Below are 27,114 nucleotides of genomic sequence, written 5' to 3'. Positions count from 1 at the left end.
TATACAGAGTGAGCAGAAGCAGAGACAGGACAGTCTGTTGTTCACCACATCACACAGGCTGACATTCAGCTGCACACACAGGCCTGCTGACAGAGAATCAGCAACCCAGAAGTTCAGAAAACCCATCTGCATTATAATAAGCATGAAATAAGAAAAAACTACATTTTAGAAAAAAACAATAATTAAAAAAACAATCATTTTACAAAATACGAAATCATAAACATAGCAAGAAGTCTGAGAAATGTGTTTTCAAACCTTGTTTTCTGTTACCTGATTCAAATTTAGTCATTTTTTTTAAGATTAAAATAATCAACACTGAGTAAAATGAGATGACTGTTTACCCTTATATATTGACCCAAATAATAATAAAATTTACTTCCTTTTTCTGTTAAATATTAACCTGCCTTAGTAACTAGTGACTGAGTGACCCAGGAGGGAACAGAAACACAGGTGGAATAATTAGGTGTTGCTATGGTTTTATTGGTGTTATGTTTTGTAGCTGTCATAACAAATCTAAAAAAAAAGAAAAGTTGTGTTTAATGTGAAATCTAAATTCTAACTTTATTTCCAATTAAAGCACATAACTTTAATCAAACTACTTGAACACTGTTTTTTAATGTATTGTTTTGTATCAACTTCCTCTTAACTTCCATCAGGTTGTGATTTGTCAGATTGCAGCTGCCAAGCTTTGCTATTTTTAGAACATATTTTAGGTGTTTTTGTTTTTCTGACTCATTATTTTTAGTCACACTAAAAATATATCCTCATAATTCAACTGGTTTGAATCCTTCCTGATATTCTCCTCATTTGTTTTCTGCTTTGTTAATTTATTTTACATTAATATGTGATTCTGCTGTTTAGGTGCCAACAAACTGGAATATGTACAAATAAATCTGAAATGTTGTTTGTGCAAAAACAACAGTTATATATATTGGGGGGAAAAAAAGCCTAAAACATTTTAGGAGAGATTGACATTTAGGATGGGAAGACGGGTAAGCAAGTCTGCTCTACTTGTTGAGAAACTTATTGGTTAATTCTGATTTTGTTCTATCATTTTAATTAAAAATGTACAACTCCATGTTAGACATGGAAGCTTACTTTGATTTGGAAACAGGCTGAGCACGAGTATTTATGGCTACTTCTGTGAAATATGTGGAGAAGGAAAAATCATTTAGATCTGGTCACACTGCTATTAGGCCTTTGCATCAACAGCATAAGCCTTTTCCAACCCATCACAACAGCTATGTGAAGATGTAGCTCATGGTTTTGACTGGAAACTTTTACTCTAAAGATACAGGAACCTGTTCAGGAACCAGCCACCATATCTGGGGAAGTTTTCCTTTGTTTCCATGGCAGGAACCAGAGACAAATCAGACAAAAGTAGGCAGAAATCTTCCTCTGGAAATGGTTCTGCTAAGGAAGTAGGATTTTATTTGGATGGACTCGTGAACTAAACACAGAGATTCAGTAGTTTTAAATTTGGATGCAATTATGAAGTAAATGAAATTTGTCAGTCCACAGCTACACGCAGGCTTAAATCTACAGCTTTATGTTAATAATTTTGTGTGAATGAAGCTAGCTAGAATCAATACTCAAGACACAAACCAATGTGCTGCATTGTGGGTTTACAATGTCACAAAATGTTGGATTCATTGTCTTAAATATTAGGAACTTTTATGTTCGTAGAAATTTCTGACGGTTAGCTAAATATATGGATTTTTTTTTCCTGCACAATGATAGTCTGGTTCTCATGGAAGTGGGTTCTGGGCCACAATCTGAAACATCTGCACAGCTTTAGGTGTGACTTATGTCTCATACTTACTGTGTTTAGATGGATTAAAGGTCTCGTCAGTTACAAAAATGTTTTGACTTCATTATATTATATCAAATGGTTTTTGAGGGGTTTTTATCCTTCCACCCATAGAGCACTTATCTAAAATCCAAACAAAAAAGGGCTTCAAACTGTCTTTATTCAGTGATGAAACCTGCTTCTCTAACAGGAACCAGAGCGATCCAGGGCCTTCTGCTGTAGCCCAGAATGGACAGCTTCTTCAAGGCAGCTGTTTGTGATCTGGACAAAGTTCTTGATGACTTCGAGCTCAATTCAGGTCAGACCACACCTCAGCTAACTAATGCTAACATAACATTTCAAAATCAATACCATTTTTGGCACTGTAGGAAAAATAAAGGTAAGAAAAAAACATAATTAATTACAATATGACCTGCTTACATGCAACAAGCTATAGATGTCAGCAAACATCTGAATTAAAAAAAAAACTATACAAGTACCACTTGCTAGAAGATAAGGTAATTTTATTTATAGAGCATATTGTCAGCAACAAGGCAGTTCAAAGTGCTTTACATAAATTAGAAGGAAATACAAACAAAACATCAAATCAAAGGAAAGACAAAAAGTAAAAGTATAAAACTACATAAAACTTCCCATGTTTAATAAGAATAAGTATTTCATAATTAAAAACTAGTAGGGGTTTCTCTGGATTCCTGTTCTAATAAAACTAAATATTGGTTCTCCATGTTTGATTCTATTAGTAAGTATAAAACTAAATCATTTGGAAATGTTTTGAGGTTTCCTAACATCATAAAAAGGCTGATAAACATCCTCCTATCCTTTCCTGTTTGACTGGGCTGCAGGCAGAACGACAAACTCAAATTTAGATCGACTTTACTACAGCTTACTACTGAATTGAATCTCTCTTCCTTGTTTTAGCATGATATGATATAACAAGTTTAAAAAATATAAATGAAAACTTCTCTTATAATTGTTCATAGAAACAGCAGCTTGGTATTTTTAGAAATATTTGTTAGATTTTTGTCAGTTTAACTATTAGTTTAACTATTCAATAGATCTCCTTAATGAGCGGTAAATACAATCTTAAATGTTAAAATTTAAAAGTTCTGGTTCACGCTGCCTAATGGCAAGCCAGAATCAGCATTGTGTTGTTTCAGGATTTCTTGAAACCTGCAGGTTTTTTTTACTTCCTAAAAAAATTAAGTAGAATGGACTTTTGAAATAAAAAATTTTTCTGTAATTATCCCAGTTGTAATAAATAGTTTTCAATTTAGAACTTGTATTTATGTACAGTTCTTTGAACGGTTTCTGCCCCAAAATTTTTTGTTTTGTTTTTTCCAAATGTTAATATTTCATGTGGTGGAATAAGTTTTTAAATCAGACAAAAAGAATTGTTTTGTTTAGAGCCACCACCTAGTTTAAAACTGTTCTGCTCCTGTTTATAATAGCCTTATTCAATAAGGGCTTATATTCATCATTAAAAATCATAATATATCAATTGGCTGCTTCTGAATGGCATATATAATGTTATGTATTGGGCTTTACATGAGATTATATTGGTTATATATTTGTATCTACTTGTATCTGCATGCAGGCCCATAGGTTGATAATAAATTGGTCAGTTCTTCTCATACCTACTGTGGTTGATTATTGTTCTCTGTTTTAGTAACATCACTTGATCAAGCCTTTTCTAACATTCAAAACTGCTAAATAAGTAATAAAAGTGTGATTCCTACTTATATTGTACTGGCTCAATATTGGTATTGACCAATACTCAAAGCTGCGATATCAGTATCATATCAGAAGCAAACAAAGTTGATTTGGGACAGCCTTATAAATAGATTTGCCATTTATTTTTCAGTAAAGTATTAGACTGTTTAGTATAGAAACGATTACCTGAATAACTTTTCTTCCTTTTGCATTGCAGAGGAACTTGAATGCAAGCCTGTTTTCCTGAAGCCCCCTGTCTACCCGTTCTCCTCACTGGGCCCTCAGGGTTCCTCCTCAGAGGTCTCCAGTGCCCCAACAAGCCTTCCAGACCTCAATTCCCTTCACTATGGATCTTCAAGAAGCTGTTCCGACAGCCCCGGTGGCCACCTCCATGGCGCCGACAGTAGTGAGGTCAGAGGTCAGCCCCTGACCGGCGTCGACCTTCTGTCTTCCGTGGACCGCAGGCCTACGAAAAGCACGGCGCCCCCTTGCCCGGATAGAACTCTGAAGCCAGTGTGTGACCTCGTAAATGACGCGAGCTCGGCCATCTTGGTACGGACCAACAGCCACGATGCATTCAGTGAGCTGGACGCGGCTGAACAGCAGATGGAGGAGGAGAAGGAGGCGCTGCTTGTGGACTTCGACACCCCCGTGGTCGCAGAGGTGGGGGCAGGGCTCAACTTGAACAGTGTTACGGAGGAGCAAGCTTCTGCAGGGACAGATGAGTTGCATCAGCAGAGCGGCGGCTACTCTGCTTCACTCAGTTTGTTGGACATTATTTTCCCCGCAGCAGTGGAGAAAAGCTCAGAGCCCATCGATGAGTCACAGTCAAGAACCGCAGAGTGTGCTGATGAAGATGAGAAGAAGAGCGAAGAAGTCTTCTCCTCAGTGCAACCGGTGGAGAATTCCTTGAGCCTCCATGAAACAGATCCTACAGAATCCAATAAACAAACGACTTTATCAAATGAAGAGCCTTCATTGGATAAGATGTTGGAAGAAGGTGTAGCTGAGTCTACCGAAGGGTTGATGCATGAATCAAATGGCGAACCAGTCAGCTTATCATGCTTGCCAATAGCTGTGTCAATGTGTGGCGCTCTGGTGAAGTCAAATACCTCAGAAGACTATTTGGAGGCAGCGGCAGAGCGTCATGACGGGGCAGCAGCGTCTGAGGACGCAGAGACGGAGTCGCCGTTGGCTCTGGAACCGAAAGATGACGCCAGAGACTCCACTAGGGATGACCACTCCTATGATTCAGAGCAGATTCCAGAGCGCAGGCCATCTCCGGAGGGCCAACATGGCTCCCTAGAATCTACCATTCCTGCAGAACTTACCACCTCTGACCATTTGGAGTCCAGTCCAGTCGATCCCCCCGAGTTCGGTTTTGAGTATCTACCTGAGAGCGACCAGGCTGAGCTGCTGGTCACAGATGAAGAGTTGGATGCTTTCCTTCAGGCGCATGCTGAAGCGGAGCAGGGCTCGGGGGCTTCTTTCTGCAGCAGCTCTGGAGATTACACCGAACCAAAGTGTCTCTCAGAGTCAGGCCAAGATCTGGAAGAACAGCAGATCGAGAAAGGACAACAAAGCTGCAGTCAGGATGGACAGGAAGACCTGGAGGAAGTGGCCTCTCCAGAAAGTTGCAGAACAACTGCTGCTACACCAGTATTACAAGACTCTTGTAGACCTTGCCAGGAAGACTCCTCTGGAGTCAGCTATTCTTTAACCAGCAACACTTCCCTGTCCCAGCACAGAAGTAGCTCCGATCAGCAACACTCCTATGGAGGTGCGAGACCAAAACAGCCACACAGCCAAACTACCAGACCTCCACCTGCCGGAGAAGAAGGGGTGGAGCTTGATGCCTCTCCAACACCAGAAGACGAAGAGAGCCCAAGCCCTATAGAGGAGCACTCCAGATTCAGGGATTCCAACTCCAGCATTGCCTCTCAGAACCATCAGGATTTCTCCGTGGGGTTTGATGAACTCTCAGAGCCGCCTCCTTACCCCGGGGAGGAACCAGCGGCCGTTGCCAGGTCAACAAGCTGGAAGAGGGACGGCATTGAGGAGCTGGGGAGCAGACAGCCGGAGTGGGTGCCAGACGCTGAAGCTCCCAACTGTATGAAGTGCAAGCAGAGGTTCACTTTCACCAAGAGGCGCCATCACTGTCGAGCCTGTGGGAAGGTAAGCCTGTGACATAGTGGGATGTGTCAATCATCCTTCATACAGTCTTCTTTTTCTCACAAAGAAACAGATTTATTAGTCGTCTTTCATAGGGATGCATGATATATCGGCATCAACATCAGAATCTGCTTTTGTCTGTCATTTTGTCATTTTGTACTCGACAGACTGACAACTAAAACTCGGCTGAGATCATGAACTGACGTCCATTTCCATCTTGTTGTTCTTTATGTTTGCGTTTCTTTAGATGAGGTTGGTTATGTGGTTTTGTTCATGTGACCAAGATAGCATCCCCAGGGCTGGCTCCTAATCCCATTTCCAAACCTCCATAGTGCAAAGAAGGTGCATTTTAGGTTTCATTCACACCAGCCCTGTTTAACCTTTTTTAACCAAATAAGGTTGAACAGAAAGTTTAGTTCATTTTGGGAGATGTGAATGTGTATTTGAACTCTTGTCCGTCAGCAAACCTCGGTCTGGGATCGGTTGAAGTGAACTGTGATACGGTTCAAATGCATTGTGAATGCCAAGCGGGCTGGGGACTGCTCCAAAAGCAGGAAGCAAACTACAGCTCAGGGCATTCTGGGTAAATACAACCAAAACAAAAATATGAGTCTAGCTGTAGCAGGAGAAATGACTCATGGTCTTTTATCAAAAGAAAAGTCCTTCAGCCGCTAAAGTCTGACCCCACTCTGTTTTTGTTTATGTTTTGTGAAGAAGGAAGTTGCGTTCATGTCTTCTTTAGAGGTTTTTGTGTGGGGGTGCTGCGTTCTTGATGCAGCGCCCCCACAGCCGAGGAGGTGAACATGTTTTTCAAAACATTTGTTTTCAGAGCTGCCTCTGAATTTTACAGTGTGAAGTTGAACCACAGCAGCTGAAAATATAGCAAATGTTGCCACTTTGGTCCCAGATAGAAATAAGTCCACCAGACTAAAAAGTGTGAAAAAACCCTTAATATTGCTCTGAACTGCAGCGTGCCATTGGCCTTCTAAAAGGCACTTCATAAACATTATTTCATGTCACCGCCTACCAGAAATTATGATTCCTCATTGCTGATCATTAAATAACATTGATCGGCTGGTTCATGTAGGTAAACACAGAGATTCATCATTCTTCAGCAACAAATTATAAATTAGTCAGATGGGAGGATGGAGTTAAATACCTGGCAACAATGGAAAGAAATCTTGTTAGAGGTTGCAAAAGGCTTAAGACTGGCACAGAGGTTCTTCTTCCAGCCTTAAATATGTCGATGGATCAGCTGATATTCATGTTGGAAGATATACAGTGTCTCAAAAGACTTGCAGCTGTCATGGCAACAAGAGACGGTTCTACAATGTATTGACTTATATGATCTGAATTACACTTTTCAGAATTTTATTTAGTAAAAAAAACAATAAAAGATCAAAAACATTCTTCTCTGAATTTGTCTGTCACAGAAAATAAATAAATAAAATACTCCTAGGCTTCTGGTAAAGTGATAAAATATGAAAAGTATGAATTATGCCTAAATCCTCCTTAATTATGATCAATAACCTTATTAATTAATCAATTTATTTCTGTCCATTTGTTTTTTACATTCCTGCTCTCTCAACAAACCTAATTTTCTGTGAGCTGAATCGTTTGTTTTGTTTTTGTTGTTCTCCGGTGTCTGTGCCCCACAAATAGTTAAAACGGTAGATTACATCTCGGAGCTAAAAATAGCCCTATGGCAAAGAGCATGAGTCAGCGGTTCTTTTTCCAGCTCCTCTTTAGACCTCCGCTGAGCCTTGCATCCTGGAGCCAGCAGCTAAGTCCTCTAAGGAGCGGCGATTAAAGCAGGACTGGAAGCCGGCGCTCAGGATGCGATTGTTTACAGCTCAGACGACATGATTTGCCGCTGCTACTCCTGCTGCTATTGCTGCTGCTGCTGTTGCTGCTGCGTGGCGCCACACGAACATGTCAGGATGCTCTCTGAATAGTTTTCATTCCACCTTTCTCTCTCTGTCTCTGCTAGAGTGAATCGCTGTTGCCTTCATTGTGGTTCTCTTTCTGTGGCAGGTGTACTGCGCTGGGTGCTGCAACAGAAAGTGTAAGCTGAAGTACCTCGATAAGGAGGCTCGAGTGTGCGTCCTCTGCTTTGATACCATACACAAAGGTAAGAGGAACGCTTTTCATCTGCCCATGGGCGTTATTGCAGTGACAAAATCAAAGGATAGATGATTCATTGTTCAGTTGTTAACACCCTCCCCTCTCCCCACTGAGATTAGCCTTTAGCACACAGACCGTCAGGTCTTCATTGACTATAGCAGCACAAAAATGAAATTCTCAGGATTTGTTTTTAGTGAGAAATGTTTACATTTTAGTGGATCTGGGTGCATAATCAGCCATAAACAGTTCAAAATAGTAGTAGTAGGAATAACAATAGTATTATTATTATTATTATTATTATTATAGAAAAAATCTTAACAGGTTAATAATAGTAATTATAATAACCATAATATTAATAGCATCATAACTGTTATTTTCATAGTATTATATATAACTGTAACAATATTGTAATAACAATGGTAATAATTATCACAATGTCCTATTAGTATTGTCATAGTAAAAATAATATTATATATCATTTTATTAACAGTTATATTAATATAGTAAAAATAATAGCGTCATTATAATTATTGTCATTATAATATCTGTCTTAATCCCTACACTCTAAGCATTTATTATAGATATTATAGTACAATTAATAGTAATAAGTGTAGTAATGTTATAACATAATAATAATTATTATGTTATAATAATATAACAATCTTATTATAGTAGCAGTAAAAATATTATATATAAAGTCAAAAAATATATAATTCTGTTAACAGTTATATAATACTAATAGTGTTATAATGACTGGAGCAACAATAATAGTAATAATAATCGTGATAATTATAGTAATATAAATAACATTATTAAAGTAATTTCTTAATATTGTGAAGTAAATCAGTGGATTAGTTGGTTTGTGTGATACTAGAGGTGTTGGGTGTTCTGGACATATTGGCGCCCTTTCTCCTTTGAGTTGTTCGGCCTGGTCAGGTGGAAAAGGAATCGGCCATTTTCCGGTTCTGCTTGGCCGTGGTACTGGTGGTTTCAAGCAAACAGAAAAATACATGGAACAACAAGGATAATGCAATATTTAAAGCATTATTGTAAGCAGGAAGTGAACATATTTTATGAGAGTCAGAACTTGGCAAACGTGTCTTCTGGGTAGTTAACACACCAGAGCAGCAATGCTAAATACCTGTGTACGGTTCTCAGAAAGATTTCTGCTTTGTCCTTCATGTCCATAAAAAGCGCCGTACAACAGGCTGAAACTGAAGTAGTCATGTAATATTCCTAGAATCCCGGCCTCACTCCGTCACTTTGCTCGTTTCCTTGTCTCGTAGCTTTGTGGTGTTGATGCACATGATTAAACTTTATCTGTGATAGCAGTCGACAATATTAGCTAGCTTACCACGAGTCAACTTTTCTGCATATTTTAAAACCTCTGCGTGCTTTAATGAGTGGTACAACTTTATTTTTTAAAATGCATTTTATTTATTGATCTAATCAATTCCTGTATTGTTCCCTATAACTCAACCATTGTATTCTAAGCTATAAAATGAAATTCACAGTAAAGGAGTAGTTGAAGTTAAACTGAATGGATTGCTTCAGCTCTCAGTTCTCACAGCTACTACAGAGAGTAGCTGAAACACGAGTCAGTGAATAAAAATGATGGCTTTCGATGCAAAGCGCTAACTTTATGGAGCAGGAAAACAAAGAATTATGTGTTCACAGCAAACTGGAGTTGTACAAAAGTGTGGATGAAATCAAGTTATCACAATGGAGAGAAAAGAAATAAGCATTAGTGCTTCACAAACTCTTCCACACATCAGCAGGAACAAGATACAAACTTTGTATTGTTAAACACATCACTGTTTTAAAGGACTTTAATGTAGCCCCACATATTTCTCTTTGTGTATGTGTGATGTTTGGATCTTGATCGTTACCATATATAAGTTTTGTATTTTAATCTTAGTTTGTTACCCAATCTAAACCCTTCAGGTTGTTGCAGTGGTTTTTGGGGGGATTTCTATGCCCTGAAATGACTGATTTTTGCAGCACCTTTTTATAAAAGTAAGGGATTTTTTCTTAGTTTTATTTTTGGCATAACATAGTCTTACAAAAAAAGTTGAAATTTCTTCACATAACCTTCTCAAAAAACTGGATTTTAACAAAGCTAATATTTAAAGTGCAAATAACATTTTCAAGAACCGTATTTTGTGAACTATAAGTCGCTCTGGGGAAGGCCTGTTGCGATAAACGATAGATCATTTAATCACACGATAAATTAAACCCATCGACCTCATTTTAATTATCAGCTTTATCGTCTCGCTTGGCTGAAGTGTAAAGGAATCCTTTTATGTTTCATGTCTGCAGCAGGACAGGAGGGAGGTGATGGATGGAGGGAGGAGAATTAGAGCAGGACTCTGTTTTTGTCCTTCATTTTTATGGGTGTGTGTGTTCTTGTGACTGGTCCTGGACCAGCTTAATGCAGCAGACATGTGATGCTCACACGCTGCCTGAATAAAAAAAATAAAAAAAACCAACAAGGTTGATCCACTTTCACGGCTTGTATTTGCTGCTGTGGTGCAGTGGGTTGTGGTCTCCTCTCCTCCCTTCTTACGTCAACATGTAAAGGCTTGCTGCGCGCACACACGCTCTCACAGCAGCCTGCGGCTAACAGCCTATTAATGCTAACAGCACACTCCTGGAAATCGACTTTTGTGAAAAGCTGTGCTGGCTGTGTCTGAGGTCAGCCTGAGGAATAGGCTGGGGATGATTTGGGCTGATTGAGTTTTAACAGACGAGACGATGAGGAGGTAAGATGTGGCTCACTCAGAACTTTGGTCTGCTTTTTTGCTTTAGATATGTGCAAAAGCCTTTTTGGAGTATGTGTGAGGATGGACCCTGTATCACTGATGACTATTAACTAGTGTTATAAATACCCTGCATGTCAAAGTAGAAGTATTTATTTCTTGTGTATTTTCATTTATATATACATGTATATATATATGTGTGTGTGTATATATATATGTATGTATGTAAAATAGTCGTATCAGTTGTAAATCACATGCTTCAAAAGCCATTTCCATTTCAAATGTGTGCAAAACCTTGACGATGCTCCTCTAATGACGAAAAAAAAATCTAAATTTTGTGATTGTGGTGCTTTGGTTATATGCGATAAGTCTTTAGAAAACATGCTTGCGCCATCATCCCCCTTCCACTTCCTGTCATCTTATTCTTCATAGTTTCTGCCAGTAGCTGTTTGTCATGCAACTCGTGTAATGCAAAAAAAATTGTTTCCATTGCAGTTTTGCAAATTACACAAATTTCAATAACCAAATTCTTCTAGTGCCAAAATGTTTCATTGAACTATTGAACAGTTGCTATTGTGTGGCTGTTTTTGATTTTCTTATCTCGCCTGTTGTCAATTACACATTATCGATGAAACTTTGAGGCTTAATCAATATTATGTAGCTAAATGCTTTGTCAACGTTTTTCTCCTAGCATAACCAAAAGGCACTGAGAAAACATCTTAGTTTTCCTAAAACTATCAGTTTATCATTCATCAGCATCAGGCACACAGTTGGATCAAACACCTGTTTTCCAGATGAATTGTGTCTCTGTAAGAATGTGGTGCGCTCCATGATCTGGCCAAAGTGACAACTTAATGTTTGGGGATCTTCCAAACTAAAATAAAGCTTTAAATTCATCACATATCCGTCATGCAGACTGATCTCTGTCCTGCTTGTCCGCTAATTGATCTGATGGTTTTTAACCTGAAAAGCTATGACAACGTGGAAAAAGATAAGTCAGGAAAAGAGGGGTTTGTAGTAATGCCTGTGGTCAAATCAGTGTCCAGCAATTGTATCACAAATGTTTTCCTTTTGTAACCATAGCGACAGACTAAATCTGAAGTGAGTTTGATAAATTCGCAGTATTGTCTGGAGTGGAAGGTTTAAATATTTATGTTACACATTCAGTGTTTCCTCAGAGGTGAAGTTGAAGGTTTCTGAGGTCAGTTTTTCCTAGAATCTGCTCCTGTTCTACATGGTGTTTAAGGTTAATGGGTCAGTGCTGCAGCCTAGGTATTCATTACTGCTCTGAGGTTTTACCTTAACCTTCACTTTACCTACCGCTGTATTACATCAAGATTTTATTTCACTTCCAGTAAACAGACATTTTCTCTTGATTGTTCGTTCGCCACTCCGAATGAACGCATTATGTTTTAGTCTTTGGAAAATGCAGGAAGTGCTTATGTTTGCCTGAAGTGGGTCATCACCTTAAAAAATAGATTTTATTCCTTTTTTGGATTTTCTTATTTATTCTTTGTACATTTGGAGGCTATCAGCACCTCCTCTAAACCCAACTTGGCATATGTCTTTATTAGAGATGCACTCATAATTTCCTTAATTTTGTGAGATCGGTGACCGGTCGATACTTACATGTGAAACCAATCTCATCCACTGATCTTTTCTACCTCAGCAAATGTCTAAAAATCAGCCACTGTCCTCTTCTGTTCTGCCGTGAGAGAGGTTCGACTGTTAGCCCCGCCCACCAGGTCATGTCTGCACATTTGCACTTAACAACAGTCACTCCACTGTTATCAGTTCAGCATTTTTCTTGCTATATTTTGCAACATTTCAGTCAAAACAAACATCAGTATCGGCCAAAATCAGAATCGGCAGGTCAGGCTTCTTAAAGGTCTGTAATCGGCAATCAACCTGAAAACTGCTATCGGTGTAACCCTAATAAAATGCTTTTCTAACAACCTATTTGTGTTTCAGCCCAGGCCCTGGAGCGGATGATGAGTCCCACGGGCCCGAGCCCAAACCCCAACGTCCCGTCTGAGTACTGCAGCACCATTCCCCCTCTGCAGCAGGCTCGCGCGGCCGGAACGCTGAACTCCCCCCCGCCCACCGTCATGGTCCCCGTCTCTGTTCTCAAACACCCCAACAATGACGGTACCCATGATGATGCGTGTTTGATAGCTCCTCTTTGATTCTGTTTATAGTCCGTAGTTTGATTTCTGCCTTGTTTCTCTGAAATGTTCACATTGAAGAAATTCCTGTTTCTCTGTCATATCAGCTTGTCCACGTGAGCAAAAACGCGTTTGGTTCGCTGATGGTATCTTGCCCAACGGGGAGGTGGCCGACACGGCCAGGCTGTCAGTGACGAGCTGCAGGAGCTCACAGGAGTTCAGTCCAGACCCGGAAACCGTAAGACAAACATCCACAAAGCTTCACACCAATTCCTCTCACTCAAACAGTGTTAACTAAGAGCGGGAGATATGAAAAAAATATAATATTACAAATTTTTATCTGCAGAAGTCATGATTTTTTTTTTTTGATGAATCCAAGCTGCTTAAGGCAATTAGAATATTCTGGAGGCTGAGGAGTCAAGTTGCTTTCCTCTGCATGTAGTGAGAACAAAACATGAAGATCCAAAATGCAGCAAAATTAAACACTTTATTCTCTTTAAGGGAAATATATCCTCTTAACTTTCACTAACTTCTGTTTGCATCTGTGTTTGTCGATCCTTTATGTTACATTTGATGGCAAAAAGAAGAAAAGTTTTTAAAACTATGGCAAAATAGTACATTTTTGGTGTTAATTTAATTTAGGTTTTTAACCAAATGTTTTGAACTTTGGCTTGTTAAAATGTTATTTTAAAAAGAAAACATATTGTTGTAGCCTGAGATGATAATCTCTTATTTCAGTCTGGCTCAGCTGGGTTGGACCCTGGAGGTGGGGCCCCATCCGTCCCTGAAGCCCCTGTAGTCGTGCCGGTGGAGCGAGCTCCGGTGTCTGGACCCTGGGATTACGGGTTGCTTTCTGGAATTGGTTCTTCAGTGATGAGGGTTCCCAGTCTGCTACCAGACAGTCAGGATGAGCTGCCTCCTCTGCTCATCACCACCGGAGAAGATGACGGAGAAGGTGTGTGAGTCTGCATGACATATATGTGACAAATTTAAAGACTTTGAAATAAGACTCTTATTGTGAAAGTTTGCTCTATAACTTTATAACATGGAAGCATAAACCCTGGAGTTATGAGATAAGCAGACCCTGAGATAAGTTTGATTAGCCTTTAGCACCTCTAACGACCAGCTGGAGCAGATCTCTACTGCATGCTGCCTCACAGTTTGATTGAGCATTTTCAAGGCAAACCAACTAGTTTGATTAAATCGGACTAAACAGGGCAGGCATGAACGCGCCCTCTGTCTGGACCTTCTGGAACCGTCAGCTCACACCGTTCTGTGTTTGATGCTTAGATGTTTTGGTGGAGGAGAGTCCAGCTCCCTGTCAGATCCGACACCTGTTGGAGGAAGGAGGTCCGCGTCCGCTGACCTTCGTTCTGAATGCCAACCTCCTTGTAAATGTCAAACTGGTTACCTGTGAGTAGAATTGTTTGCTTCCGGTATGAATGTTACTCATTATGAAACGGACCGCCTTCCTCCTGCCTTCTTACTCCTTGCTGTTCCCAAACAGACGGCGGCAGGCAGTGCTGGTGTGTCGGCTCTAATGGACTCCAGGCTCTGGGACAGAAAGAGTTGGTGTTTCTGTTGGAATGTTTGTCAGGAGAAAAAACGCTTCCAAGAGACCTCTTCTCACTTTATCTCAGCGTTTACCAGGATGCCCAGAAAGGTAACCGGTTCACACGGGGCCTTACTAGAACATTCAGAAAGCATCTCCAAAAAGCTACAAACCTCGTTGTCTGTTGCAGGGAAGTTTGTGGAGGAGCTGGATAACATTACGTTCACAAGCAGCTTCCTGGACAGCAAAGATCATGCAGGAATGCTGTTCTTCTCCCCCAGCTGTCAGTCTCTGGACGGCCTCACGCTTCCTCCACAGCCATTCCTGTTTGGCCTGCTTGTCCAGAAGCTGGAGGTTCCCTGGGCCAAAGTGTTCCCGCTCAGGCTGCTGCTACGGCTCGGAGCCGAATACGACAGTGTGTGATTTGCTTCTGCTGTTTTTTGTTTTTGTTTTTTTGTTTTTTGTACAACACAGCTAGAATCATGTCCACTGTTCACTAGGGAAGCACAGATTCCCTTTTTTTCCATACAAATAACTGCGGTTTAATAATTAGCCGATACATAAAAGCAGTGCTGAATTGGCTTAAAACATTTATTATTTTACATAAATGTACACATTTATTTGGTAATTCTGCACCAGTACAGCACACCTAACTACACCAATAACTTCACAATCTTAGTCAAACATGCAAAAGTAACACATTGTTTTTTCTGTCAGTTCAGTCAGGACTACAACAGCCAATGTGAAATAATTAAGGTATTTACCTTCTGCAACAAACCGTCTTTCAGATGGTTCAGAAAATGCACTTATGGATTCTAAATATAATGTCAAATAAATAAAACATGACATTTCTCAGAGCACAAAGCATAGAATTTGGCTGAATAGATCTTCCCTTTTAGATTGGACACATTGTCGCCGTTGCACAATCTGGACTTTTTTTCAATATCTGGACCAATCCAGATATTTATATCAGATTGGTTAATATCTCTACTGTCTACACACACACTAAGCTGATCGATGTGCTGTTTCACATCACGTCTTACATTTGGGAAATTGTCCTATTATTGTTCAATAAATGTAATAATTAATAATAATTAACCCTAATTTGATGTGTGTGTGTTTCCAGTGTATCCAACGATGCTCGTAAGTGTTCGTTTTCGGGACTCTGTGTATCGAGAGACGGGACACACCATTATGAATTTACTGGCTGTAAGTACCACAGCAGCAGGTGGTTCCCACCATGGACAGCTGTCAATATTAAATCAATCAGGTTATGTTTGTGATCCAACTGAAGAAGTTAAAAACCTTTAATATTTTAGCGTAATTATTAGTTTCTTACCCAGATCACGCTGCATAATTTCAAGTGTTTTAACTGTGAACCAGAAGTTTTTTTTTTCTTTTTCTTGTTTTTTACCCCAGAAAGACAAATCTTTATTAAAAACTTTATTTTTCAGAACATTTTTTTTAATCTTAGGTTATTTCTCATGTACTTTGAACCTTTGCAGTGTTGTGAGTTTAATTTCGGACATCACTGATACAAAACTGTGAATTTTCAATCAGTTTGAAATATTTTGCACCCCCTAATCTCCGCCTGTAATGAGGCTGTTTTCTGGGGTAGAGTTCTGCTCTGGAGCTGTTCCTGCAGCAGAAACTATAAGATTTTAAAAACAAAAGTTAAATTTCCTGTAGTCAAAATGCACTAGTTTTCACTTTGTAGCTGTGGGTGTTATGAAACCCGAATGTGAAGTTCTGAATCTGCATCCCTCTGAGAGGCTTTTAGTCAATTTTGACTTTTCAGATTTTGTTAAGTGTCATTTTTTGGCTCATTTTTCTATAGAAAAGAAGCTGCATATTAATTATTCATAATTAGATATAGGGTGTCAACATTCTTAGGCCACACCTTCTTCATTACACAATACATAACCTGTTATCCAGTTATGATTTTTCAGCTAGAACTTAGAAAATATGTCTAAAAATGATGACAGGCTCCGTGTATGTAAGAACAGATAGTCATAAAGTGTTAATGGTCTTCGTCCAGGACCTGAGGAACTACCAGTACAGCCTGCCAGTGGTGGAAGGCCTAAGGATCCACATGGAGATGGGACACAGCTACATTGAGATCCCCAAGGCTAGCTTTAGCGAGGTAAGCTTTACATTTCCAATTACAGCATGGTATCAACGTTGTCTGATATCTTTTGATTTTTAGTTCTGTAAAAGTTGAGGCTCCCTCCTTACCTGACTTTTCTAAGTCATTACATCTGAAATAATTTTTCAGTAATCTTTTAAGGTTTTAGTCCAGCATACTCAAAACCTTTGAGTATGCGTTGTGGACAGTACATTTGGCAGAATGGTTGACTCATGCAACTGACACCATGATGACTTCATTGCACGAGTATGACTGTGATAAGATCTTTATTTTACTTTAAAGAGAAAGCTAAAGGTGAATCAGAGTTTGCTTTTTATGGTCAATTGCGCATTCACACTTTCCCAAAAAAACCAGACTTTCCAGGCAAACAAACTAGAGTTCAAAGCAGAATAAACAGGACTGGTGTGAATCAACCAGTCTTTCTAGAAGTGAACTCTGGTGGAGTTCGAATGCATATGTGAACCGGAGACCGCTTCAAAATCAGGAAACGGACTATGGCGCAAGGGGGATTCTGGATAAACACAACCAAAAGAAATGTGCATTTTTATCGCTGAGGGAGAACTGACTCGCGGTCTTTTACCAAAGACAAAAGAAAAATCCTGGCAGAACTAAAATCTGGCCCCACTCCATTTTTGTTTACATTTCATGAAGAAAGAAGTTGCGGCGTCTTCTGAAGACAGAGGTTTTCATGTTGTTTCCTTAAGTGGTTCTGGGTGTAGCACCGCCACAGGCGAGGGGTGGAACAGGTTCCTCAAAGGTTTTAACTTGTTTGAAGATGTTGATGATGTGTGAACACGTCCTTAAACAAAACGATATCTGAAAGTGTGCAGCAGTTTACCACAGACAGAAATGGTTTTCTGTGCTCTACAGATGCAGAAGGTGGTGAATTCCTCCAACGAGCATGTCATCAGCATCGGAGCGAGCTTCAGCCAGGAGGCCGACTCTCACCTGGTGTGTTTCCAGAACGAAGAGGGAAACTATCAGACTCAAGCCAACAGCAAGCCAGGGAAGACTCGCACAGGTCTGGCTGCTGCAAACTCATTACTCTTTGTTGGAAAACTGTCAGTGCTGCAGCAGCTTGTACGTTTGTTTACTGAGGTGACTCCATTGTTTCTTTCTACAGTGACTGGAGCCAGCTTTGTGGTGTTTAATGGAGCGCTGAAAGCCTCATCGGGTTTTATTGCCAAGTCCAGCATCGTCGAAGGTAAAAGTTACTCACAGTCAGACTTTAGATCTAGTGTATATGCCAGCGTGTGAATAATAGGTAAGATATAAATTTGTTTTTCAGATGGGTTGATGGTTCAGATCCCACCGGAGACCATGGAGTCTTTGCGCTCCGCCCTGAGGGAACAGACAGACTTCCACATCCCCTGTGGGAAGAATGACGGCGGAGAGGTCCGAGAGAATGTCACGGTCCGCTGGGTCGACTGGACATCTCCCGTCAACTCTGGGTAACTTTACTTCTAAGCCTGTCCCAACAGGCAATTAATCAATTAATAACATTATTAATTAATTAAAATGAGCTCCATAATTTACAATCTGATGATTCCAATTTTTTGAAGGGCAAATTTGTCCACAGTCCACTTTTTACAGAAAAGGTCATTGGTATTTAAGAAGGTGAACTTTCATTATAATGAATGAGCAACAGTAAGTAAGCCAAAAGTCTATAAAATATATACTTTATATATAATACAAAAACACCTTTGTCTGGGAATATGTTTCACCCAAAACTCCTAGAGTGACAGTTTTAGCTTCTCCTGATCAAATTTACTAAAGAAATGCTACATCACTGGGTTTTACCCAATAAAATATGTATTATTTGTCTTATTTGCATTTTTAATGCATTTCTAATATGGCATTTAAAAAAGTTGTTTCATTTAATTTTCCTTTTATGGATCAATTAAGTATTTTTGAATTTGAAAAAGGTTTAAGTGGTTAAATGAAAAGTCTGTAGGCCGCGGCAAATCTTTTATCCGATTAATCGATTGTCAGAATATTCATTAGTTGCAGCCCTAAACCTGATGGTTTGTTCCTCAGAAGTTAGGATTTGTGGAAGCTTCCACAAAAGCACCAATGTCATTCTAGATCTGTGGTTCAGATGAAATTTCACAAAACTGACTTAATTGCGTATCTGATTTAATTACTGCGACATAAATTTAGCCAGTGGCTTTTATTTATTTAGTGCACAGCAAATTCAGAAGTGTCAGATTTCCAGTGTTGTATGTTAAAAATACAGTGTTAATTCAACAACATGAGTGTTAGTGTTAGTTTCCCTAACACTCACTAAAGAGTTCCAAAGAGTTAAACAAAAAGAAATCCAGACCAGTGTTGATTTCTAAATTAACTCCAACAGTCTAACTCAACACTCAGTCTGGTGTTAATTTAGAAATCAACATCAGACAGTTCCTCCCACAATTGTAACATATTTGTGACATCACATCAGGGAAGGAGCAACCGATAGGGTAGGGATTACACATACCCCCGGCTTGGACCTACAGGGGGCCCACATGGGAGGAAGAACATGCCTTCAGGGATCCAAATTTTCTTTAGAACATCTGATGAAAACTGTAAAGGACAGCCCTCTCCTGTTGAAAACTGTGTACGATACCCCAGTAGATTATATAGCTGGGTGCCCCATTGTTGACTCATGGTTGCTAAAATCCTTACCAGATTGACTGATTTTAGTGACATAGTGAGTGTAAAATATTTAATAAAATGTTGTGCCACATGACTGGCTTTATTTTCACGCTTATATTTAACTTTGACACACACAACTACAAATGAATCGTCCTTATTGTCTCCAGGTGCATTCTGGGTAAAGCTTGTCACCAACGTCATCATCAGTCATTTGGCAACAAATGGCAAACTAGCTAGAGCATTTCTATGGACTACGTTAACATGTTTTGATTGTGTTGTTTCATCATTAGTGCCTGATGTTTCTGGTTTGTTGTACTTCATGTCAGATGGACTTCAAAATGACATAGTCGCTTTCTATGGTGAAACTTGTTAGCTCCTCTGTTGCAGGCATGTCCATGTTGTAAAGTTAAATTATCATGAGCTTTATTATTTGGGCCCGGTCATTAGCCCTGCCCCCCGGCCAACGCCATCTTGTTCCACTACTGCGTCACATGTTTGCCTGAGGAGCGGAGGCAGCAGTACGGTGTCTTGTCTGCAGCTTATTATAACATGGTAAGTTTTATGTTAAAATGATCATGTTTTTGACTATTTTTTATGGAGGCATTCATTTTCCGTTTACACAAGAGTATCGATTCATATACATAGTTCGCTTAACGTACGTTTATTTGTTTGGATATCACGGTATATACGACTATGTATTATCTTAACCGAACATTGAAACTGTCAGGAAAATCTGGAGGCCATTTGAGTTAACATTATTTAGCTGCGAGGTCGTTTTCTTCAAGTTTTTGGCTGTAGACTGCAAAATGGGTCTATAGCCAATGGTCTGCCTGTGCTGGACCATTGGCTGTAGACTGCAAAGCGGGGTCTATGCCACAGGTGTCAAATTCCAGTCCTGGAGGGCCACTGTCCTGCAACATTTAGATATGCCGCTGCTGCACCACCTGAATAGAATAATTAGGTGATTAGCAGGACTCTGGAGAACGTATCTACACAATGAGGAGGCAATTGAGCCATTTGACTCTGGTATTTTGTACCTGTGGCACATCTAAAAACTGCCAAAATGTTTTTTCTTTGTTAGTGTGCCATGTTGGTGACTGAAGCCTGTTATGACTCCAACACATTTCTTCAGACAGGTTGGCACGACTTTTAATGCTGTCCAAATTTTTTTTCTATAAGGCTTCCAGGCTGGCAGTCTTCCTCCTTCATGTTGGCGAAAACAAGAGCAGCACCAAAGACACTTCACCATCAGTGATCACAAGACCACCCATGGCTGTTTCCAATGAACTTTCAAAGCACACTTCACCTTCAATGCAAAGTACCATGAATGAATGACCTTTGTTGTATATTGCTGTCAGTGCTGTTTGATGTTTTGAAATAAAAGTAGATGACATACTGCAACTGGTGCTGGTGTTTTTATTGCATCTAATGTGGCATCTAATGTCTTTTAAAATTAATTTGGGGATTATTGATGGCCAATAGTTTCTGGGAAAAAAAAGGTTTTAATTGTTCTAGTGGCTTTTATTTGGTCATAAATTGACAAAAAAAATGTGGGTAATGAGAGAAGGGGAAGATTGGGAAGCGAACCCACGACAGCCACATTGAAAACTAGAGCCTCCATTTGTAACCCCTGCGCCACCACAGCACACCCTGCTAGTAGTATTTCAAAACTGATTTCTATGTTAATATATACTTTACACCGTTCTGTGTTAGATTAACACATTCATAGTGTTAACTTTTGACTATACAGTAGTGTTGGGTAGATTAACACTGAAGTGTGTTTTATTTCAACTACTGTGAGTGTTGATTCAGCTCTATCACAAATAACACTTTCAAAAGTGTAACTTCTACACCATCTAGAGTGGACCAATATAGACACTTTCAAAGTGTTGAATTTAACTCTGTAGGAGTTGATGGAACACTTCCAAATTTGCTGTGTGTCATTTTGTGTTGACCAGTAAAACCAGTGGGGTTGATGGGAGGCCTCTGGATGGCGTCCCCAGTGTCAGAATGCAGCAGGATGCAGAGTTTGAGTCCGACAGCCGCTCCATTAGATGCACTGAGGTGAGTTTTTTCTCTTTTTTTTTTGTTTTTGCGTTTTACTGAGCAGACTGTTTCTTCTGCTGCTGAACTTCTGAAGATGTGTGACATGAGCGGATCTCTGCAGGTCTTCTACCAGCTGAAGGTTCCAGACTGCAGCCTGGCGTCTGTGCTGTCGTCCTGCAGCATGTTTCAGAAGGAGATCGCCATGGCGACTTGCAGCGCTCTGGCTCCTCACCTTTCAGTTCTGACCGCAGGCGGCATCAACTCGCTCTGGCTCCGCATCTCCACTCAGGCTGACATGGTAAAAACTGAACCGCAGCGTTTGGAGGGCTTAGCTAAAATGTTTGACATGAGGAAAATGTCTAAAGATCAAAAACATTGATTTACATTGGAGTTATTTTAATGGCTACAGGTAGTTGGTAGCATTGTTACCCAGCAGCAAGAATCATTGTTGGTCTAGTTTCTAGGGAAATATCTTAGTCCACTTCAAATAAGACAAAACTAACTTACAAGTAACTTTTCAGGCAGATATAGGAACTTGTTTTAAGTAAATAATTTCTTAATATTGATAATAAAACTAATTCTATTTCACTTATTGAATGTATTACATATCATAGTGCTTTTTCCATTAGGAAGAAATTACTAACTTCACAGAAGCTCTTATATCTTTCTGAAAAGTTTCGTTTAAGTTAGTTTTGTCTTATTTCGAGTGTTCTAAGACATGTGTGTTAGCCAAAAATACTATTTAAGATTTTGTGTTTTTTGCATGGTGGGTTCAAACCCCGATACTGTTGGTTTATTATAGGTTTAGGTAATAAAACTCCATCTATTTTGTAATTTTATGAAGTTAAACAAATGTTTGCAGTTTTTTTTTCTGGTTTGAGTTTTTTTCTCCTCATGTCACAGAACACTGGCGCCCCCTTTAGGAAGGCACTTTAAAATCCCTGTCGTACCACAAAATTGACATAATTGTGATGTGGAAAATAAAAAAAAAAAAACGGTCTTTTAAATTTCTTTACAAATAAAAACTATGCCTCCCTAAAGCCCTAATCTGTAGTTGCACTACAAACTATTGCATTAGCTGTTTCATGTTTATGTTCTCAAATGCATGCCACACCTTTAAGATTGATAGTAATGTTTTTGCGTGACTGTGTTCGTTTGCCCACCCAGGTGGAGTACCAGGCGGGGTCCGGAGGCCGGCTCCTCCCCCAACGCTACATGAACGAGATGGACAGCGCTCTGATTCCCGTCATTCACGGAGGGAGTGCCAGCGTACCGCAGACTGCCATGGACATGGAGTTGGTCTTCTACATCACACACACTTTCCAGTGAACCAAAAACGGAACACCACCCACTCAAAGTATTAAAAAAGAAAATAAACAAACAAAAAATGTAGACCCCTCAAGAGGATGGATGTATTTTTAGTGGGATGCAAACTTTATAAAAAAATGGATTCTGTCGTCACCAAAGCTGCTACGGCAAACACTAAACACAGAAAACAAGAAACATGGCAGCAAACCGCTCCGATAAGCTCTGCCTTCCTGGCTCTCTGGGAGCTCCTCTGTGAATGTCACTACTTCTCAAAAAAAAAAAAAAAAAATCATCTGGATGTATTCATCAATTAAAATGGGCTAACTGAATGAACTGACAGCAGAGAAGCCACAAGGTGCCGATGTTCTTGTGAAGGCATTCTGGAAGGATGAAGAATCTGCTAAAACACAGAAACACAGCTTCTTTGTGTCCACATCAGGACTTTTTTGTCTTGTAGGTCGATTTTTTTCATTTGAAATATTTATTTTTCAGATTTTCTGTTCACACACTTGCTTAGGGTCACTGTTTATTGCCCTCAGCGCAACAGAGAATAATAATACATTAACATAGTTTGGATTAAAATCTCACTCAATCAAGGCAAAAAAAAAAAAAGCACGCGTTTCACAGCAACATACTCGGAGAAACAAATCCGGGAAGAAATGCTACAATTTAATGCAAGTCGTGTTTTACCAGCTCAGGTTCAGTTATACTTATGGAGACTTTTTCCTTTTAGTCTATTTATAAACAAATGAGTTTATTCATTTGTTTGGAAACACAAACCATGTTTTTTTTTTTTTTTAGTAAAAACATGGAATGTTGAGTAGAAAAATTACAGCGCCCCCTGGGAGACATGGGGAATTTTTTTTCTTTTGCGTTCCCTCACTATCACGTATGTTAGTCAGCTCATGCGCTATTTAAAATCCTGAAAGGTTTTCTGGTACAAAATCATTTTGTAAGATTTTTCCAGGCATGTTCATGTCTTTTCAGGTTTTTCTTGTGAATGCAGACGCACTACAAACTGATCAAATCCATCCAAACTATTTTGTGTATTTTGGAGTTATTCTCACAGGGTTATATTTGCCATTTGACAGTTTTTTTTTTTTGGTATAACTGTCTTTCTGTTTGCAGTCATCTCTCCACTGAGACATATTACACCAGCAAACACAAGCATCAAATTTTCTGTACCAAAAAGTTAAGAATGAACACGCTTTCACTGAGGTTCTTTAAAGGTAGTTTTAGGTTTTAAGTTGACATTTTTCATTGTTACTGCATACAGAATAGACCAGGATGTTTTCACAAATTTACTTCAAGGTGAGTACCTTGAAGGAACGCAAAAGAAAAAACGACTCCATGTTCCCTAAGACTTTTGGTTTTCTACAAACCAAAAGTCCAACCTGACTGGATATTATGGGAGAATAATGGGATTCAAGTAGCTTGAGACATCAGATTAAACTTATATATTCATCTTTTATTATTTTTATTCTTCTAAAATAGGAGTGTCAAGTCTCAGCAACATTCCTCGTATAAACTGCTTCCACTGGCTTGAATATTTGAAGAAAGCTGACTGTAGTTGTTTATGCCATCTCTCCATTTTATTGTTTTTTTTTTATTATTCTTACAGTGAAAAATGAAATCTTCAAAAGCAGAACATTTGATTAATCAATAAGTAGCTGAGATTTGAAGGAGGCAAAGCTGAGTTTATTGGAACCGTCTTCTCAACATCTTCACTCTGTGTGAATGTTTTATCGTTGAGTCGACACCAAAGATCTTGAATGTATCTGTTTAACGCCCCTCCTGTCAACCCCATAGCAACCAATCACATATAGACCTGCACCGATCAGAATCTTGTAGCCAGTTTCAGATCCCTGGGATTCGGAAAGCTTTCGTCGATTTCAGCTGATTCCACTTTCTCATTTAGGACTTTAAGGAAGATTTACAGAATGGTCATTAATTATTTATGTTATCAGCCAAGATGATGTGGCACCGCTGTGTGAGTAAAACTATTTGAGAAAATGGACAAAGCATGGGTTTTAAGCGGTTTGCACTATGTTGGATCAGCAAGTAGCCTGGCTAGCAGTAATAATCAGCTGGTCCTGGAAATGAAATAATGTCTTTATACCAAATTTGATTTCCAATGTTAATTGATTTTTAAAAAAAATAAATTATGATTGACAGAAAAAAGAAAAAAAAATAACCATTGGAGCATTGGTGAAAAATAAATCTACATTTTTCAAAAATTCCACAACAAAAAAATTCAGTTAATCCATAAAATGGCTTCATTACCAGCTCTGGCAGGTCTGTGTGTCTTCTTTAGAGAATATAAATTTTATTTTAGGAGAATCATAAAAGATGAGCAACATTTCCAGACCCAGACGGCGGCTGAATATGATAAAACCATAAATCTTTGCTGTAATTCACTCAGCTGTTACCTTTCTAAAACAAAGCGTTCTCTTTGTCACAACCTGAACCATCTACAGACGTTTCTTTGTCATTTCTAAACGTTTTTGACGTCTCTGTACTTCTTGACACCACACCACAGGAACAACTTCCACACTGAAGAGTGTTGCTGCTACTCTGTAGCGCTTAGGCTTCAGTAAGGCGCGTTCACTGTTTGGAAAAAGAGCCGACTTTAGCGTTTCAGACCAACATCAATTTCTCTGTTCGCCTCCAGTCATATCGTCACCTTCCTAAAATAATGATGACTATAGTGTTTTTTTTTTCCTTTGCCAAAAGATGATTTAGAAAGAAAAAATATATACATTCATTTTTGGCAAAAAAAACAACAACACTCCGGCCGTTATTTTAAGCAGATGACAATATGGAAACTAATCATCTATGCATCCTTAGCTGAGCTGTCATAACTCATTAACTATGCATCTAATTTAAAGATTTTTTTCTTCAATATCTGCTGAGATGGAATATTGGGTGGAGCCTAATCAGGTCAATTGAAGCTGACCAATCAGAGGAGAGCATCCAGTAAGACCCTGATGGCAGAGAGTAGCTTTGTGCGCTCATCAGTATTCTAGCTTCTATTTTTCTAGTTTAGGATAAAAATCAGTGTTTGACTTCTTCTCATCCATATGTATTAAAAAATGTGCAGAGATTATATATGTATAAAAGGAGAAAAAAAATAATTTTTTTTAATATTGCAGAGATATTTTTGGTATAACTGATAAAAAAAAAAATCCAGCATATTTAAGACGTTTGGAGCTAATGTGAGGTTAAAAAGAAAAAAAAAAAAAATGCAAATCTAGTTCAACGTGAATGTTTTAAATCTGCAGCCTTGACCCTCCCTCTGCAGGTTGGACTTTAACCATCAGTAAACAGAGCCAGGGGAGTTAGTGTGTGCATGACTTGGGCTATTTGCTGTTTTGTGTCAGTATGTGATTAATAAATGAGAGGGGGGGAGATGAAGAATATATAGTTTTAATTGATAAAAATCAGCGTTTAACTGACCTGTAAAGCTTTGCATGTTTTTTTTTCTAGTTAGGTTTTCTTCAAATGATTCAGAGTTGAATTTTTCGCCCCCACAAGGTTCGATTTTCAGCTAATGACAGGTGGACGTGTGAAAGGAACTGCTGGATGGACACTAAACTTCACTTATTTTAACTTTAACATCTAAGATTTTAGATCTCTTAGCTACATAAATGCAAAATAAAGAATGAAGAAACAAAAAAGAACTCAAGTAGTGTTGATGCATCCGGATCTGGTCCAACAAAATGTCCGCCCGCAGACAGAATAAGTGCTGACAGCAGCAGAAAATGTAACAAACATAATTTCTTCAGAATTTAGACTTGTGGTTCTGCTCTTAAGTAATCAAAATCTATGCTTTCATTTACTTAAAAGTCAAGTTATTTTTTTGGATTTGTTTGTACGTCAAGATTTCATACAGTTTCATCCATTAGCGTGGACAGTCTTTTTTTTTTTTTTTTTTTTTTAATCTTGGGTGATGCATGACGTGAATTATCCGACGTCAAACCTTTGGAGTTTGATTTGTATTGATCCTTTCCAAAGTACATATCCGTTTCAGCGCTGAACTCCGGGTCAGAGATGTCCGTTTCCCCCTCCTGTCCAGCGAGGGGAGCTGGGAAATGCTGTCATGATGAATTATTTCTTCCTCTGTTGATTGGAACAGCTGAGTTATGTCAGGATGAGAAGGACCTTCTAGGCTCTCTGATTGTGATTTCTTGTAAATCATCTATTTATTCATGACACCAGCTTTATTTTGGTGGGTCTAAATAGCTTGTGTATTTAAATAATAAAATTACTTTTGTGAAAAAAAAAATGTCTGTGATGTGCTTTTCTTTTCTTCTTTAAAGTAAACCTGACTGGTGGGGATAAATGCAGACTCATTTTGTTTTAGGGATTTTAAAATCTCTTTTGGTTATTTCTGCATTCATTCATTTTCACCGATGCTGGGTTATTTGTCCTTTTTTAATTGGAAGTAATCATTTCCTGTACCTTTTCCATACAGAGTGTTCCAGCTGTAAATATTGAGAGAGCAGCATAAATGAGTGCAAAATTATGAAGTGGAAAGGAAAAAAAAAGACTGGTTTTCAAACAATTCAGTTCAAATTCCGACCTTTACTTTGACACAGCCACATAAAGCCCTGGTTAACCAGCTCCCTCCAGAATTCACTGATCTGCTGAAAATGAGTTGTAGTCCTCAAAAATCTGACTTTTAT

At 39.0% G+C, this 27,114-nt stretch overlaps 1 protein-coding gene across 3 annotated transcripts in view; it reads left to right on the top strand.

Annotated features, from left to right (window-relative positions):
- Nucleotides 1–26,714, top strand: part of zfyve16 (zinc finger, FYVE domain containing 16) — a 28,284-nt gene extending 1,570 nt beyond the window's left edge. Inside the window, exons 2-18 of one of the 3 annotated variants that reach the window (XM_014968529.2) lie at nt 2,001–2,108; nt 3,738–5,695; nt 7,727–7,823; nt 12,547–12,723; nt 12,848–12,978; nt 13,479–13,695; nt 14,031–14,153; nt 14,248–14,403; nt 14,483–14,707; nt 15,419–15,501; nt 16,331–16,435; nt 17,309–17,459; nt 17,562–17,642; nt 17,727–17,889; nt 21,034–21,139; nt 21,243–21,419; nt 22,289–26,714. In XM_014968529.2, the coding sequence (XP_014824015.2) occupies nt 2,039–2,108; nt 3,738–5,695; nt 7,727–7,823; nt 12,547–12,723; nt 12,848–12,978; nt 13,479–13,695; nt 14,031–14,153; nt 14,248–14,403; nt 14,483–14,707; nt 15,419–15,501; nt 16,331–16,435; nt 17,309–17,459; nt 17,562–17,642; nt 17,727–17,889; nt 21,034–21,139; nt 21,243–21,419; nt 22,289–22,450 (4,182 nt within the window). In that variant the 5' untranslated portion in view covers nt 2,001–2,038 and the 3' untranslated portion in view covers nt 22,451–26,714. Of the gene's footprint in view, nt 1–2,000; nt 2,109–3,737; nt 5,696–7,726; nt 7,824–12,546; nt 12,724–12,847; nt 12,979–13,478; nt 13,696–14,030; nt 14,154–14,247; nt 14,404–14,482; nt 14,708–15,418; nt 15,502–16,330; nt 16,436–17,308; nt 17,460–17,561; nt 17,643–17,726; nt 17,890–19,522; nt 19,628–20,254; nt 20,477–21,033; nt 21,140–21,242; nt 21,420–22,288 lie in introns of those variants that run through there. The other 2 variants (XM_088010738.1, XM_088010739.1) reach the window with 2 other exon arrangements.
- The last annotated feature ends 400 nt before the right edge of the window (nt 26,715–27,114 follow it).

Source organism: Poecilia mexicana, unplaced genomic scaffold (genome assembly GCF_051168715.1).
Source record: "Poecilia mexicana isolate PSO_F unplaced genomic scaffold, ASM5116871v1 scaffold_12, whole genome shotgun sequence".
NCBI lineage: Eukaryota > Metazoa > Chordata > Actinopteri > Cyprinodontiformes > Poeciliidae > Poecilia > Poecilia mexicana.
Note: the sequence above shows the minus strand (reverse complement) of the source record. Positions and strands in the feature narration are given on the sequence as shown.